This window comes from Balearica regulorum, chromosome 1 (assembly GCF_011004875.1).
Source record: "Balearica regulorum gibbericeps isolate bBalReg1 chromosome 1, bBalReg1.pri, whole genome shotgun sequence".
Lineage (NCBI taxonomy): Eukaryota > Metazoa > Chordata > Aves > Gruiformes > Gruidae > Balearica > Balearica regulorum.
In genome coordinates this window covers 191,413,015-191,428,826 of record NC_046184.1, presented here as the reverse complement: position 1 = coordinate 191,428,826, position 15,812 = coordinate 191,413,015, and the positions used below count along the sequence as shown (strand labels likewise).

At 35.7% G+C, this 15,812-nt stretch overlaps 1 protein-coding gene across 20 annotated transcripts in view; it reads right to left on the bottom strand.

Moving 5' to 3' along the window:
* POSTN (periostin) overlaps positions 1–15,075 on the bottom strand; it is a 36,354-nt gene extending 21,279 nt beyond the window's left edge. For 13 of the 20 annotated variants that reach the window (XM_075741953.1, XM_075741965.1, XM_075741954.1 and 10 more), the window contains exons 1-7: positions 14,652–14,850; positions 13,042–13,140; positions 6,107–6,171; positions 5,179–5,336; positions 4,349–4,513; positions 3,399–3,545; positions 624–765 (exon numbers count right to left, since the gene is read on the bottom strand). In XM_075741953.1, coding sequence (XP_075598068.1) covers positions 624–765; positions 3,399–3,545; positions 4,349–4,513; positions 5,179–5,336; positions 6,107–6,171; positions 13,042–13,140; positions 14,652–14,773 — 898 coding nt within the window. In that variant the 5' untranslated portion in view covers positions 14,774–14,850. Of the gene's footprint in view, positions 1–623; positions 766–3,398; positions 3,546–4,348; positions 4,514–5,178; positions 5,337–6,106; positions 6,172–13,041; positions 13,141–14,651 lie in introns of all 20 variants that reach the window. The other 7 variants (XM_075741950.1, XM_075741952.1, XM_075741958.1 and 4 more) reach the window with 2 other exon arrangements.
* Positions 15,076–15,812: the final 737 nt, after the last annotated feature.

Genomic DNA, 15,812 nt, shown 5'->3' with positions numbered 1-15,812 from the left:
CCCAGATTCCTCTTTTCAACATCCTCCATTGAGATACTGCACAGTGACTTAATCGGGCCACAATGAAATAATGGAGAACTTTAGTGCAGTGGAGCTCATAAATGAGAACAGAAATGTAGCGTTCCATTTCTTAGTGGTTCGTTACATTAATTTTCATGTAACAGACTGATTCAGTTATTATTTAGTTTTATTGTAGTTCTCAGAAGAATAAGTGTTCTGACTGTCATAGTTTGTCAGAATATATAGCATAAATGCAGTTCAACTTGCAGGGCAGAACTTGCCTTTTACAAGAACATGCCCTTTTTGTATGAAAAAGCTGTTCATGAAAAAGCTATGAGAGAATCCCACGTTCAGATAGCCCTGCATTCTCTATTGGAACTATGCAGCTGAACTATTAGAAACATCAATGTGCCTATATTTTCACGGTTTCCTTTAAAATATTTTGGAAACTAGGTTTTCAGTTAATTTGAATCCTTAGGTAACTGGAAGAATCAGAGACAGAAGAAATAACTCCTATATGTATGTAAGTACAGGTCCTTAATTTCAGTGCTACTAGGATAATGTAGTTTCTACCTCCTGATCTACTCACGTGTATTTCTTATTTAGAAAAAAACATTACATACCTTCAGAAGCCACCTTGTCACCCATGATCCTTTCTAAGACTCCCCTTGGAAGTCTCTCAAAAGCTTCATTAGTGGGAGCAAAGAGTGTGTAATGACCAGGCCTTCCAAGAATATCCAAAACATCTGATGTAATGGCAGCAGCCTAGAAAATAAATTTGGTTACTAATACTGCTTATGTAAAATATAAACAAAATACAATAGTTGTCTAGTTTCACCTAGTGCCCACAGGTACTTTAATGCTAGACTGAGTTCAGTGTTATAGAAAGATGTGTTAAAAAATGACATGACAAAAAGGAAGAGAAAATTAATTTTGTGGGAAAAACGTGTCTGGATATATGGAAGTACCTCCTTAATTTAGCACACAGTAATCAATACATTCTGATACAGGTGACAACAGGGCAGAGATTTTCATTATTATGGCTTGAATTTTTAATGAAAAATGTGAACATATAGGTTTTGATAAATTAGATGAAAAAAGAAATCGTCCATCAAAGCTAATAATTTGCCCCTGGAAAAAAATTAAAATACTACAGATGTATGACTAATTACATTAAATACAAGGAGGAGGTTTTGAATCACAACAGGAGGCTGAGGGGGCACATCATTGCTCTCTACAGCTTCCTGAGAAAGGAAGTGAAAAGGGAGGTGCTGATCTCTTCTCCTTGGGATCTTGTGATAAGATGCATGGGAATGGTTCAAAGCTGTGTCAGGGGGGGTTCAGAATTGACATTAGGAAGCATTTATTTATTGAGAAGGTGGTCAAACACTGGAACAGGCTTCCTAGAAAGGTTGTCAATGTCCCAAGCCTGTCAATGTTTAAGAGGCATTCAGACAATGTCCTTAATAACATGCTTTAACTTTTCGTTAGCCCTGAAGTGGTCAAGCAGTTGGACTAGATGATTACTGTAGGTCTCTTCCAACTGTCATAGTCCTATTCTATTCCATTCCATTCCATTCCATTCCATTCCATTCCATTCCATTCCATTCCATTCCATTCCATTCTTGGGCTTTGAGGCCAGGAAAAATTATCTCTGGGTTTTTAATCCCTAAAATGTTACTTAGGATGTAAAAAAAGTAAATTTAAACATATTTGATGAAAAATTCTTTAATTTCTAGTAATGAAGAAGAGGTAAGCAGTCTGAACTAAATAAAACCCAATTTAATATTTTTCAAAAAATATAATTTTCCTTTTGTTCCTTAAATAAATCTTCTTAACTTGCTTATAAATCCCTCTGTACAACCTCAAAATTTGGCTGTTTCCCTTATTGGATGAATCCTAAAAGAGAATACTATAACAATATTTATTTCTTTGATGTCTGCAACCTGTCCTCATTAGAATCAAAGACAAGAAAAAGAACAATGCACGAAAAGTAAAGAAAGATATTGTGAGCATATATGACGGATTAAAAGGGTAGTATGAAATATGCCAATATAAATTAAGAACAGATTTTCTAGAAAAAAAAACATACATAAAAATGAACATATATGGACTTGAGTAAAGAATTTGCCTAGTTAAATATGAAATACTATTAGCTCAACCTAGGACAGAAAGATAAAGTGCATATGAAACTGGCAAACTGGAAGACGGGAATAACCATCCTGGAAAAAAAGTCATATTTGAGTCTCAGAGCTGATTTTATTTAATGGTTTCATTAGCACACTTGCTTTTGGACCCAAAGTCATTAAAGCAGTATAAAGTGCAGAGGCATGAACACAGGAATTAACAGGTGTATGTGCTATAAACAAGGACTGCACCCTTTGAAAGTCAGAAAGGCAGAGTGCAATGTGATGGAACTGAAAAAAAACCAAGCTTGATGCTAGCATGTATCCTGGATACCAGTAAGGTTTTTTCCAAGCAGAGTTAGGGAGGTATCAAAGTCAATATAAAAGGAATAGGTAAGATGTTATCTAGGATTAGGTGAAAATGTCTGCTTAGAGTTCACAAAAGTTAAACCCAAATAGAAGAGATACAAGAAAGCAAGCACAGGAAAAAATAAAATAGAGAGGGCTTCTTTTTCAGCTGGAAAGTAGAGAGGGTTGGCTTTTATATTTAATTTTTTAAAGGGATTAAATGATGTGGTTGCCTATAACTGTTATGGACTGGATTTGAGGGATTCAGAGGGTCTTTTCCACCTTTATGCCTCTGCATTTTATTTATTTATTTATGGAGGAGATGGAGGAGGGAAAAGGACAACAGCCATTTGCAAAACCATGGCATATTTTTTTAAACATGCGCAGCATGAAATCCAGTCACAATAAGCAGACATATCTTCTAGAAGAAGAAATTAGAAACTTGGGCAGAAAAAAAAATCTGCTTCCTCTCTGCAAGAAAAATCCTTCCTACATGTATCTACTAGTGTTCTGAAACTTGCCATGAGTCAGGTAGTGGAATTTAATTGGGTTTTTTAGCATTTTCTATCATCCATTTTGAAATTATTCTTATTTATGTAGCACCAGACACCATAACTTATTCTCACATGTTTCATTACCTCAGTACTTGAAGAGAAGACACAATTTTTTGTGTACAGGGACACATTCTGTCTTATTGCTGTGGTCCTATTTGATCCACAGAAGAGAAGAAGTAGACTCCTTATGTAAAATGTACTTTCCCTTTTTATATAACTGGATTTGCAATATTAGCTGGAATACTTAATTTAATTTATTTATACCTCTTACTGAACTAACCCTTCTTACTTCCAGGTATCATACACAAATACAAAAGAAAGAAGAAAAAACTAAAAGACCAGAGAAGTGGTTTTGGTTTTGTACACTTACTCTAAGAGATGAAAGATCATCCTCAACTTCAATGAAATCTTGAATGGTATTTCCAACAGCAGTCAGGACACGATCAATGACATGAACAACACCATTGGTAGCGATCTGGTTTCCATGGATGATCCTGGCACAGTTAACAGTAACAACCTATATTTCAAGAATCAAGCAGTAGAAGATTAAGCATTAATTTGATCATACACATGGAATTTGATTCTTACAGACTGGTAATGTATGTACTGTACATTATGTATTCATTGTTGTTATTTTAGGTTTTATTTTAAATTTTAAGCAAAACCTTATAAGATTTGAGAAGCTGACTAAACTTTCAGAAAGCTAGCAGCAGATGTTGATTTCATATTCATGTTTTATTTGTTATTGCAATTATTCATATTTGTTTTCCATATCTTCTTCATACGGTGATTGTATCGGGTTTTACTGTAAACTGTAGTCCAATATAAACATTTCCATGCATTTAAGGCAACAAAGATGAGTGACTTGACTGGGAGATTTCTAGCATTTATAAAAATGACCTTTTTTCCAGCCAAATAATGGATGTGTGTCCCATACAATGTTAAATTATTTTACTGTACACTCCAATTCAAATAAAGGATCTGATTTAATATTATTTCATAAACATATGAAGATTAATAGTGGATTTTTCTCTCCAATTTATTATGATTATATATTTTGGCCACAAAAGGCTTTTTCTTTTAGGAAGAAAGTTCATTCTTATCTGAACTTTGATTTCTAAACAGCAAACAGCTGTTCATTAAATCCTTCTTAGTGATTTGTCTACACAGCAGATAAAATTTCTTCAAGAGAAAATTCAACTTGCTATATGTTAAACTTTATATAACCTATTTTCTTAGCTATAGAAGGAAACAGAGGAAAGAGCAATGTCTATAATTGAATACTTATATTAGGGAAGAAAAAAAAAAGAATAGACTTACTCCATTAGGATAATGGTTAATTAGCAATTTCTGGTTATTATACATAGACACCAGAGTCATGCCATTCTTAAGATCTTTTGTCAACATGCGCTTGTTTACCATGTGATGGTGGAGAGCGTTATATAGTTCAATATTTACATTGTCAACCAAATTTCTGTGAATTTCCTGAAGAAGAAAGGATTGTAATTAATTAGAAACTTCAAAACATTCTTCCAGTCAGAAAGATCTACATATTACTTTATCTTAACATATGCTTTCAATATATTCAACATGGATATTTCCTGTTAGGAGAGACAACTTTGATACCTATCCATCTGGCTCTACTTAAATGATGCTTTAGTCTGATTTGCTTACAAATAGAAGACAAGAGGTCTCACTGAAGACAAGTCATGGGAGGAGCTTTGATTCAATATTTATTTAACTAAAAATATTACTAAAAGAAGGACACCTGAATCACTGACAAAGATACAATTATACTCTATACCATGCAATTGCTATAATTCCTGTCATTTTCCCCCAAACTATGCTAATAACACTAACAATATTAATATTTGTCATGCAAAGGCTTAAATAAGAAAGATTTACAGGTACTTAGTATTCCTGAAAATAAATTCAGACTCTCTAGCTTCAGCAGTGCATGTTAAACATACAAATTCTTTTATTATATCTTGTGTAATATCCTTTTATATCTAAAATATTAATATTGTTTCTAGTCTACCTTATCATAGATTCACTGTTGCAGCTAAAATAATGTTAGCTGAAAGAGAAAAACACTTTAACACATGTGCATGCAGGCACACGCATGCACGCGCGCACACACACACACTTACTGAATTTAATTGCTCCCAGGCTTCATTGCTTGGTGCAAAGAAAGTGAATGATCCTCGACCCTCAATCTCTTCTCTCAGCTTTGATATGTCAGAATACTGCTGTGTGGAGGTAGCTCCCACAATACCAAGTGTGCCATATACGTGATCAATAGGAGCAACTAAAACAAACATGAGAGAAGAATACTGTAAACTCTCAGTCATCCAGTTTCTCACAATCAAATATATTTTATTTATTTTGGTTGGACAATAGTATTGACTTTCTGAAACTGTTTAAACCAACATTAAAACAATATGCTTGGATTAAAATTCCATTCTCCACATACTCAAAAAACATCCAAACACATCTGCTTGTTATTTATTTTTGTGGCTTGCTTAATGAAAAAATTAGATCAAACAAAACCGAATATTATAATGTTTTCTTTAGAAGAGTTGTCTTGTTTTGTGCCAACCCAACCTGAAATGGGAGGGTATCTATTGAGGACAGGAGTAAATTCCATCTATAATCACAAAGATTTCAATGGAGTGGGTCTCATTCAGTCATGGTGGACTGGAATTCTTCTTGTGAGGCCTCTTGCTCTTCTTCCACTCTGTGGTTTGTGCATATATTGATTCATCCAGAGAGTAAGAATGGCCATAGTCTCATAGTAAAAACATTGCTACATGAGAACAGGATTAAACTGTCCTAATTCTAGGCACCTAGAAGTGAGCCATCTGCATGCAAACTAGTTGTTCTCAACTTAAACTGCATGATCAAGTTCAGTGCTGACTTATTTTTAACTGCGTTAGCTATATGCAAATGAAGCTTTATATTCTCAGGCAGTAATTCTTAAAAAGAGGCAATCTTTTCTCAAGCTGACTTCCTCTGAAAGTCTCCTGTGTTGTAATGCTTCTCATATACTGACTCATCCATATGAAAATAAGCTTGTACCTGCAGGACATCCTCTCATACCATCCATCTTCATATAGCCAGGACAGCACTCATATAAGACAGTTCTGTGGGATATAGACAAAAGCACTATTAAATAATATAGAGGACAAGCATACAGTAATTTTAGCTGAGTGTAATTTTTATTTTTTTTATTATTAATTTTTCATTGCTAAGTGCACATTCTCCTGATCTTCATCCCTTTTTTATCATTCAACTTTTTGTGTATAGACTACAAATTGGTTGTATTTTACTAAATGCAAGGCTTTTGAATTTACAGAATGACTGCCATCATTAAGTTTAAGTGCTAGGAAGGAACATGGGAGGGGATGTAGAACTCATGTAGAGTTATTAAAAAATGATATGACTAGAACAGCAGCTGAAGAAAATTAATTTAACTAACTGCTCTATTTTCAGAAGATTAGATGGGATTGAAGAAAGGGAAAAATAAAGAAAGTGGGGACATTGAGAGAGACACTGGTGGTGGCAGAGTTGGAAAGGAAAAAGAAAAAATTAAACAAACTGAACAGAAATTAAAATGACAAAACTACCTGAGGTCACCTACATACTGGATATAGGAACTAAACAGGTATTTAGGAAAAGGTCTTGTGGATTGTGTGGTGATAATAGAAAGTGGGAAGGCAGAGCCTCAGTTTTTCAAGGAAGACTTTGAAGAAGCTCAGGAACAAGGGAGAGAACTAATGAAGAATAGATATAAAGCAGGTTATAGAGAAGGAAGTCACTAAAGACCAGATGGATGGACACAAGGGAAGGTTCACTGGTAAATGTAGTGAAGATGAAAACCAGACTGCAAGAAATCAGAGTATATCATCACAGCATACATAGTATTTAGCAATACCAGGGACCAGGAACTGTTATATAATGATGTCACTAAAATATTCTCATTCTCGAATACATAGAAACTATACATAACAGCAAACCAGGGCCAACTGATAATCCTATACTGTAATACTCAATTTAGTGTTGATGGTCTTATAAGATATAATATTTTCTTAAATAATATGACAGAAATAAAAGTTCTATCATAGATATGCTTGGCAAATTCTCCTCTCTTACACGAAAGTGCAAATTCACTAAACGTATCACAGAGTTGATTTTGGCTCCTCAGGAAAGGGAATGCCAACAAATTATACAATCTTACCAAAGTCTAAAATGTAAACTTTAAGACGTTAGACTTCAGATATTACTTTTCAAATTATGGTACACTGTGAATGACAAGGAAAAATTGCCATCATGGTTTTACATAATAGATTTATTTTTGTAGGTGTGGCTAATGTTGGCAGTGCTAGAGTTCTGAACACTAATTCCTTGAAAGTTTTTGCTGAGTCTTTACCACTACATTCCAGTTTTTAATTTGTAGACCCTTTGGTGGCAGCTGAGTACACTTCTCTCATTTTTCATAAACTAAAGCTGACAAAACATTAATCAAAAGTACATTAAAATGAACAGTTTATTCAAATGAAAAGGTGGATTTCAGACCTTCAATATCTAAACTATTTGAGGAGATTAAAAAATGAAAGTAGACTGCAAGAACAATAGCATTAGAAAGCATGACTTTAAAACTGAGGATTATAATTCCGTAATTGACAGCAATCTGATAGAACTGGTGAAGATTAAAGAATTTTTTTTAAAAACACATAGTCTTTCATTTCTCTGTGCTATGAAAATATTTTGTCTCCATTCCCTCATCTACATATACACACATGACATATTCTCTTCTGCCATGTGCATTTTTTTAACTGAGAAACCATATATCAAAAGTGTTTGTAAAGTTCTTTTTAATACATCTCTTTCTGTAAAGCAATTCACTGAATTGCTATTTCTTGGGAATGCAAGAGTAGCACACAGTTTAGGTTACAGATTTTCTAATAATGAAATAAACCTTATACTTTTTCTTCCTGTTGCATCACTGCCAGAAGCTAATGAAAAAAAAAAAAGGAAAATCTGATTAAAGAAAACTGTGTAGCAGAATAAAAGTCAGAATGTTCTCCCAACTGTGTGAACTGCTTTGTCATGAGAAAATATTTTTTCCTTCCATGGAACAGAAAATATCTCCCCTCATCCCCTGAGGGGCTATGGGAGACTGCGGTCTTAATTATCTCCTGAGAAAAGGAAAGAGGAAGCTTAGTTATAAGCACAGCATTAAGACATGGCAAGTTTAGTCTTCTTACCATATCCAACAATGACACAATTAATGAAAGGCAGAAAACTGGCTGAAGAACGTAGTTAAGCAAGAAAATGCTTCTTCAGCCAAGCATTACAGGATCAGTTCCTTTTTTTTGCCATGTAACTTGTTATGTATAGCCCAGGCTTTTTTTTTTTTTTTTCAGTCATAAAAGGTTACTGTAAGTTCCTGCTGACAGTACTCACGTTTCCTTACAGTTGATTGCAATTAGAAGGTTCAGGTATCAGCTGTGGTCAGAACATAGTGAGAAAGATGGAATGGGAGAGAAGGGATCTATATGGAGAATCCCACGATAAGGTTAGAACCAGATAAAAGTCAGTGCAAGATGCAGTTCCTCAGCACCACACATACATCGCCACAGTGTGCAGGGGAAGTACGATCTCACATCAGATGAGTCATCCTCATCTGTATCTCCCTACTAGTTCGATACAAGTTGGTGCCCAGGTGAAGAAAGCAGTTACCCAGATAACAAGCAATGCTGGATTCCTAAGTTTTTGGAGGTTTTAGAGTTTCGGTTTGTTTTGTTGTTTTTCGGGGGGGGGGGGTCGGGGTGGTGTTTTGGGGTAATTTTTTTTTTTTTTGGTTGGTTGGTTGTTGGGGTTTTTTTTTAGCACAAAGTTGTTCTGATCTCATCCAAAGGAGTATATTCCAGAGGAAAAAGGAGAAGAGCTACACTACCTTATGTCCTTGTTATTCTTGGCTAACAGAGCCAGTTTTCAGTTTATTCAGATCAGCTCTGTGACTCATCTGTTTCTACCTCTTGCTGGCATGGAGATAAAATACTGCACAGAAACAGTGGAAAGACTTCTGGTCCAATAGACTTTGATTTTAGCAAATCTTTAAGTTGCATCCCAACTGGAAATTTACAGTAGCAGATAGGAAGTGTAAATAATAAAAGCATTCTTAAATTAACATTTTATAGATCATATATACAAGTTAGGGAGGACTTGTTAACATGGAGATATTAACAGAAGAGCCATTGTCGTTTGGATTAGCATTCTTATTAGCCTCTTTAGTCATATCTACATTTCTATTTTGAGTACACAGAGTACAAAACTCCCATTAACAGCTAAGGCTGAATTATAACAGATGCTCTACTACAGCCACAAGAAAACCACCAGGAGTTCTATGACCTAACTTTGTCTCATACACACAGTTTTCCTCCTCTAGCCTTGCTCTGTGAGTGCTTGTACAAAGTTAGTGTTGAAAAAGGAGGGAGGAGGGAGGTGATTGTTGTGTAGACTCATGCCCAAGTCCACCCAGCCCCACTGCTGAACATCTTCCTCTGGTTGGATGTAGCAGGCTTCTTGCTTAGGGTCTTACAGAGGCTTTGCAAAATGTTTTACAGTTTACATTCTTCTAAATGATAGTCAGTGGAGAGAACAAAGTCATCACCTGACTTCAGTTCAATAAGTCCAAACTGTCTGTTGCTTCAAGGTATATATGAAGGTATACATCACTGCATAACTCATTTTACTACTGGAGCTTAGCAAAATAATGAATTCCCTGTCAGATTTGTGCTGAGAGCAGACTTTCTTTCGTGGGAAGACATGACATCTATCTAGGAATAAAACCACAGGAGTAGGTTGTTTTCCAAAACTGACTTTGAGAATATCCAAGCTTCAGTCTAAGTCATTTTCTGGAAATACCCTTCTTCCCAATGTGTCTGTAGTGGAATAAAATGGAGTGCCAAAGAAGTCAGTGGTATGGCACACTTTATGCAAAAGGTGAAGTATTTTGGATAACTTGCAGCATGTCCACTGAAGGAAAAGGGAAGTCAGTATTATAATGCCACCTGGAGGAGAAGGAAACATTTTGATAAAAACTATAAACCTGTGGGTCCTGAAAAAAATTGAAGGTCGAGATCAGGCAAATGACCACACATCAGTCTAGTTTGACTGGAAATTGATCATTATTGCCATTATCAAATCCATAAAAATCTGCAATTTGTATGAAAAAGGGGTTCTAACCTGTCTGGATTTGCTTATAAAAACAAAGCCACAATCAAAATGTGAGAGATTGGTTAGGATTCCAGGCAGTCAATTACGTTCCAAAGAAACTTCTGGGGATTTAGAATAATCAAATTGCCTGTCTGGGTAGGATGTTCATTATGATTTGTGCTACACTCACTCTAACCTACTGCTGTTACTTTCTTCCACCTCCCTAAGGAAGTAAGTAATTACTAACCAATAAAGTTTACAATGGCACAAAGCTTAGCGTGACAGCTTGACCCATGAAAATCAGGTCTTTCCCTCAGCTCTGGTCGTGCCATGGTATCATTCTTCATGTCTAGACTGACTTCAGAGTTGAGACTTCAAAGCCATGGCAGTGCTTGAAAGGCAAGACTGTGCTGGAATCAGTGTTTCACTGCATCGGAGGTATAACTCAGCTCCATTAATTTATGGTATGCTGGCAGAGCACTGAAAATATTTTCTCAGAAAGAAAATGGAAGAAAACTTCCTCCTACTACATCTTCCATCACTCTTTTTCCTAAAGGTCCTTTCCAACACTGTGTTATATCATGTAGCATCTTCCAGGAATCTCAAAAAATGCAAAGCCTCTGACACCCAACAAGAACAGTAAAAACCACAGTCCAAGCCCATTTCAAATCCTTGCCTGACTGCTGTCTGATTTACATGTCTCATTTTAACAGTGCAAAAATCATTACTGGTGGCATTTTTCCCACCGAAATAATAATTTGGGAGTCTTAATCAGTTTTACATTAATAAGTATAGGGATTATGCTCAAGAAGAACTATGAATATAATTCTTTTTCAGCCAGGACAGCTGAATCAGCTGAAAAATGAAACAAAATGTAAAGCTAGTTTTGAAGAAAAATTTAAAAAAACCACAAATAGGAAAAGGATACTTTTTTAAGTATGAAAGTGTCATATATGTCGATGCACTGAAGAGAGTATGAGAGACTGTCGCCATATTAACACTGTTGGTGATGCATGCACACTCTGCATCATCTTTTGTGCCCTCCCCCCATTCCCCATCACAAACTCAGATTGTGTCTGTATCTAATTCTTTGTCAATATAGAATTCTTTGATTTTTTTGAAAGATCCATCCAATGAATTTCATACAAGTTTAAAAAGTCTTATAGTTGCAGTTTTAACTTAAAAGTATTCTGTTTGTAAAAGCTCATTTGGATTCAATGTGAGCTATGGGTAATTATTTAAAGTTCAATATGTCTTTTTTTTTTTTTTTTCCTTCTCCAGAATCTGTCACTGTTTCTATATTTAGAAACATTTTTTTTAAACCTGAAAGGACTGGAAAATGTGGATCCTATTTACTCATGACTTTGACATTCAACAGAGTAAAAATACAACTCTAACTAAATGCAAATTTTCAGTTACTTGTTATTCAAGCTCTCCTTTCTAGTTTATTTAGTGAATTATTTTTGAGCGGAAAAACATTTTCAAGAGAATTTAAGAGTTTGATTACAAAAGGAGTGATCTTCAACTGCCTTATGTGGTTAACACTGTAGATATTTTTCTTCCATATTAACCTCTATTAACAAAGCCTTTGGCACAGAAACAGAAAATGTCTATTCCACATTATATTAACATCTAAAACAGCGGTTGTTTTGCATTAGGAAAGTTTTAAATACAAATCTTACTTTAAATGGAGTTAAGTTCCTCATACACATAATTTGCAACTTGTGTCAATATAACTGAACATCTTTGTCTTAGAGCACACAATCTCTCAGTGACTATTCAAGTTGTGTACTTAAATATTTCTTGGCCATTTGGAAGAGTTTTATGGGCTTTCACTAAAAGACTCCTAGTACTCTAAGACAGAGTTGTAATTGAAACCCAGACTCCCTGTTCCCTCAAGACTTTCTGAAAATGTCACCCCAGACCTATTCGGACCCTGTAAGAGAATAATGGGAAAATAAAAATAATGATTTCCTGTGACAATTGCTGAGAAATTTATCCAAGTAATTTCATAACATCAAGAGAAAATGTGGTACATGAGAAAAACATTATTGTATTGGGTAAACAAGGTCAGTCTCTGTTAAATTACTTAATTCTAAGTGAGGCAAGTGGGGAAGACCAAGTTCAGGACTCGGGTTTTTTTATGTGTTCACACTCTGCAGCTACTCTATGGCTGATGAAGCAGTAGTGACTCTGACACTATTGACTTATTGCCACAGAGAAGGCAACAACTTGCATTCTGAGAAGAAGCAGCAATTGAAATGCACACACCGATTCCAAAAGAATGCCAAACCCACTCAGACTTAATCTCTATCCACAAACATCTTTTGACTTTATTTTTTTTTTATTTGTGGAGAGGTGCGATCTGAGCACACAGCTCTGCTGGGTAGTGCTGAGTTCTTTTCACAACTGGCCTATTAGGTCCCTATGTATTTTTGGGTAGGTCACTTTTAACCTCATGTCTCTTTGTGTTTAAAATAGAGCTATGAATACTTGACTCAGAGAGGTATTACTGAAGCAAAAAACTTAAAAAGGACTACATACTATGCTGTCATTTTCAGACTTTCCACTCCTTTTGTGATTATTTTTGGCAACAATTATTGGATCAGTTATCCAGGTGGCTTTAGGAGCAACTAAAGAGAAGCTGTAACTCTGTAAAATTATGAACTCAATTCTTCCTGTCTGCATTTGAAACAAACAGTTAGTCTGCCTCCGAGGAAAGGAGAGTTTTCTAATTGTACATTATACTATCTCAATGAATGGGGAATAGGTTTGAAACATAGGATACTTACGCTTTCTTTCCACAGATGGCTCCCTGGTACCAGTTTCTGCAGGTGCTGAAGTATTTCTTTTTTGTTCCCATAACTTGCTGAAGGGCACAGACATTTGGACTGTGGGTAAGAGTGAGAAACATTTTTAAAAGAAGTTTCTGTACACGTTTGGAAAAGTTTTATATAAAGTAGCAGCAAATACATTTTCTGTTGAGCGAGAGTAAGAAATGAACATCTGGCTTCAGTTCCCAGGGCAGGTGTGTTTTCAAGCAACCACAGTGCAAGCTCCTGGGACTGCCCAGCTGGGTTCCATGGCAAGCCCACCCTCCCAGCAGGGACAGAAGATTCCCCTCCATTCTAGTTTGACCTTCTGTCTCCGATGGGCAGCAATTGCCAGCTGTGCCTACTCAAGTCTCAATATGCCTAACATTTCTCCCTTCCCCCTGCAAAGTGAATTAATTACCAGCCACCAGGGACCAAGCTGTGAATACCATCAGGCTCTTTTCATTAAAGTTTTTGTCTTGTACACATCTGTGCAGCTGAAGGTCATGGGGAGATGGGGAAGAAAAGTGCCTTGTTCCTTATGTAGAAGGAAACCCTGTCCTCTGTAAATCAATCAGCTATTTTGATTACCAGCCATTTGGAGTACCGCAGGCACCTAAGTAAACATTCTGGGAATTACTGGGGACCAAAGGGTAAATTGGCATGTAAATAAAAGGAGTCACAGATTTCAAATGAGGAATACTTTTTCCTTAGCATGGTAGTGTACAGAAAAGGAATTTCTTGAGGGCAAATTCCATAGAGCAAAAGCATTTTGTCACTATTTTTATACTTATACAATTAAAAAAATAATGAGCTCAAAGTTTAGAACATATATTTTACAAGAGTGGGAAGTCAGTGAACTTTTTTATTTAAAAAGCTCAGGGAGCGTGTGTGTATGTGTATAGCAGGCAGAAGGAATTCAACAAAGGAAGATAGGATGGTAAAAAATTCTTATTCACAGAACGTTTTTTACTTAAGAAGACTGAAGGGAAATATGTTTAGACACATGTGTCTTGCTGACACCAACTGTTCAACTTATTTCCATGTCTCTGAGCAGCCTGGCTTGTAAGCATTGTCTTTTGGGTACCCTGCCGAGCAGCTTGCTGCATTGCTCCAGTGGGAACAGAAATTTTACAAAGGGCTCCCAGTATATAATCCCATGTTAGAAAACATTTAAATAGAGTTCATGATTTTCATTAGGATGGAATAAAGAGAGCAAATGCTGTGGAATAGGTGTCAACTCTATTCAAACATTTGAAAACACATATTAAACATATCTGATGTCCAACTAAATTAATTGTGAACTGTAATTAACTTCAGTGATTCTAAACCACATGCATTTTATTCATTGAGCAGGGTGATTTTAGATCCACATTTTATGAAGTTTAACAGTATTCTGTCTCCTTTTGAAACATCCCAGAAAGCTTTTTGTTTACGAACAATTCTTGTAAAATTAATTGAGAAAGTTCTGCTTGAATGATAATAAGAATTTATAGTGAAAAATCATATTTAATATAATGCAAGAAGAAAGAGGAGAATAAAGATTAACAAGTACCCTTTTAAAATAGAAATAAAGCCCAGTTACTTACCCTTGGTCGCGTGCCCTTATTCGACTATGAGTTAAAATCTTGTCATAGTGAGCAGAAGCAGCCGCTTGTTCAAAAGCAGACAACAAAAAAATGGAAAAGGTGACTAAGAAAAAGATCTTCATCTTTAGTCCTCTGTTGCTTCTGGCAAGTCTAGAAGAGAGAACTGGCAAAGGGTCTGGAGAGCTGACAATTTATATACATGCTGGAAGGTGGTGGGAGGGAACCACAGGATCAACCTGAAACTTCGTACCACCCTCCTTAGAACAGCAGCTTTTGCTGCCAGCTTCAGTAACCTAAATTAGTACCATACATTAACCATACAAACCATTTTTTTTAAATCCCCAATTGACTAATTTCTTCCTTATTACAACAGGCTTAGCATTTTATTCTGCTGACACAACAGCAGAGAAAGTTTGAGAAGTTTAGACGTTGACTTATGATTTGGTATTTATAGCACTGAAGCATCCAAAGGTCATGATCATTGCGTGTGGTTTTGTTCAAACCCAGAGGAAGATGTTGTCTGTTCCCATAAGAACTGCACTGCTTTTCTTTGTTTTCCATGTCCTTATGGTTATCAGCTATGAGCTGTTTATCTAGTGAAGTTGATGAAAGTTCCAAACAATACTGTTGTCAGTAACGTGGAATAGCATTTTTGTCTTGAGAAAAAAAAGCTGTATTGATACACATTCTGATTATGAAGTAGTTACACAATCAAATGCAGTATTAGCTTAAATATTCATTTTAATTCTAATAATAATGCTTTTATTTAGAGCTTTATGTAATCATATAAAAATCACTGAGTATCTGAAAATTTGAATATATACCTTTGTATACTTATTAGTGAGTCCTTGGGAGCCTCTTGTGAAGTAAATGGAAAATGTAATTTTGAGCTGTAAATGAGAGAACTGAGGCAGAACAGTGAAGTGACAGGCTCAAGCCTCTACTGAAGTGACAGTCTTAAGGCTCCAGGGACAGTTGGTGTTTGGACTGCAATCCGGCACTTTGTAATTTTCATGTCAAGAAAAAAGTTCTGCTATTTATATAGAAGTATTTGCATGTGAATACAATTTCAAGGTATAGTCTATAGATAACTTCAAATCTTATGAGGGTAAGGTCAGTTCGTATGACAGTACTTTCCTGTAGTTTCTTCCTCCAAACTGG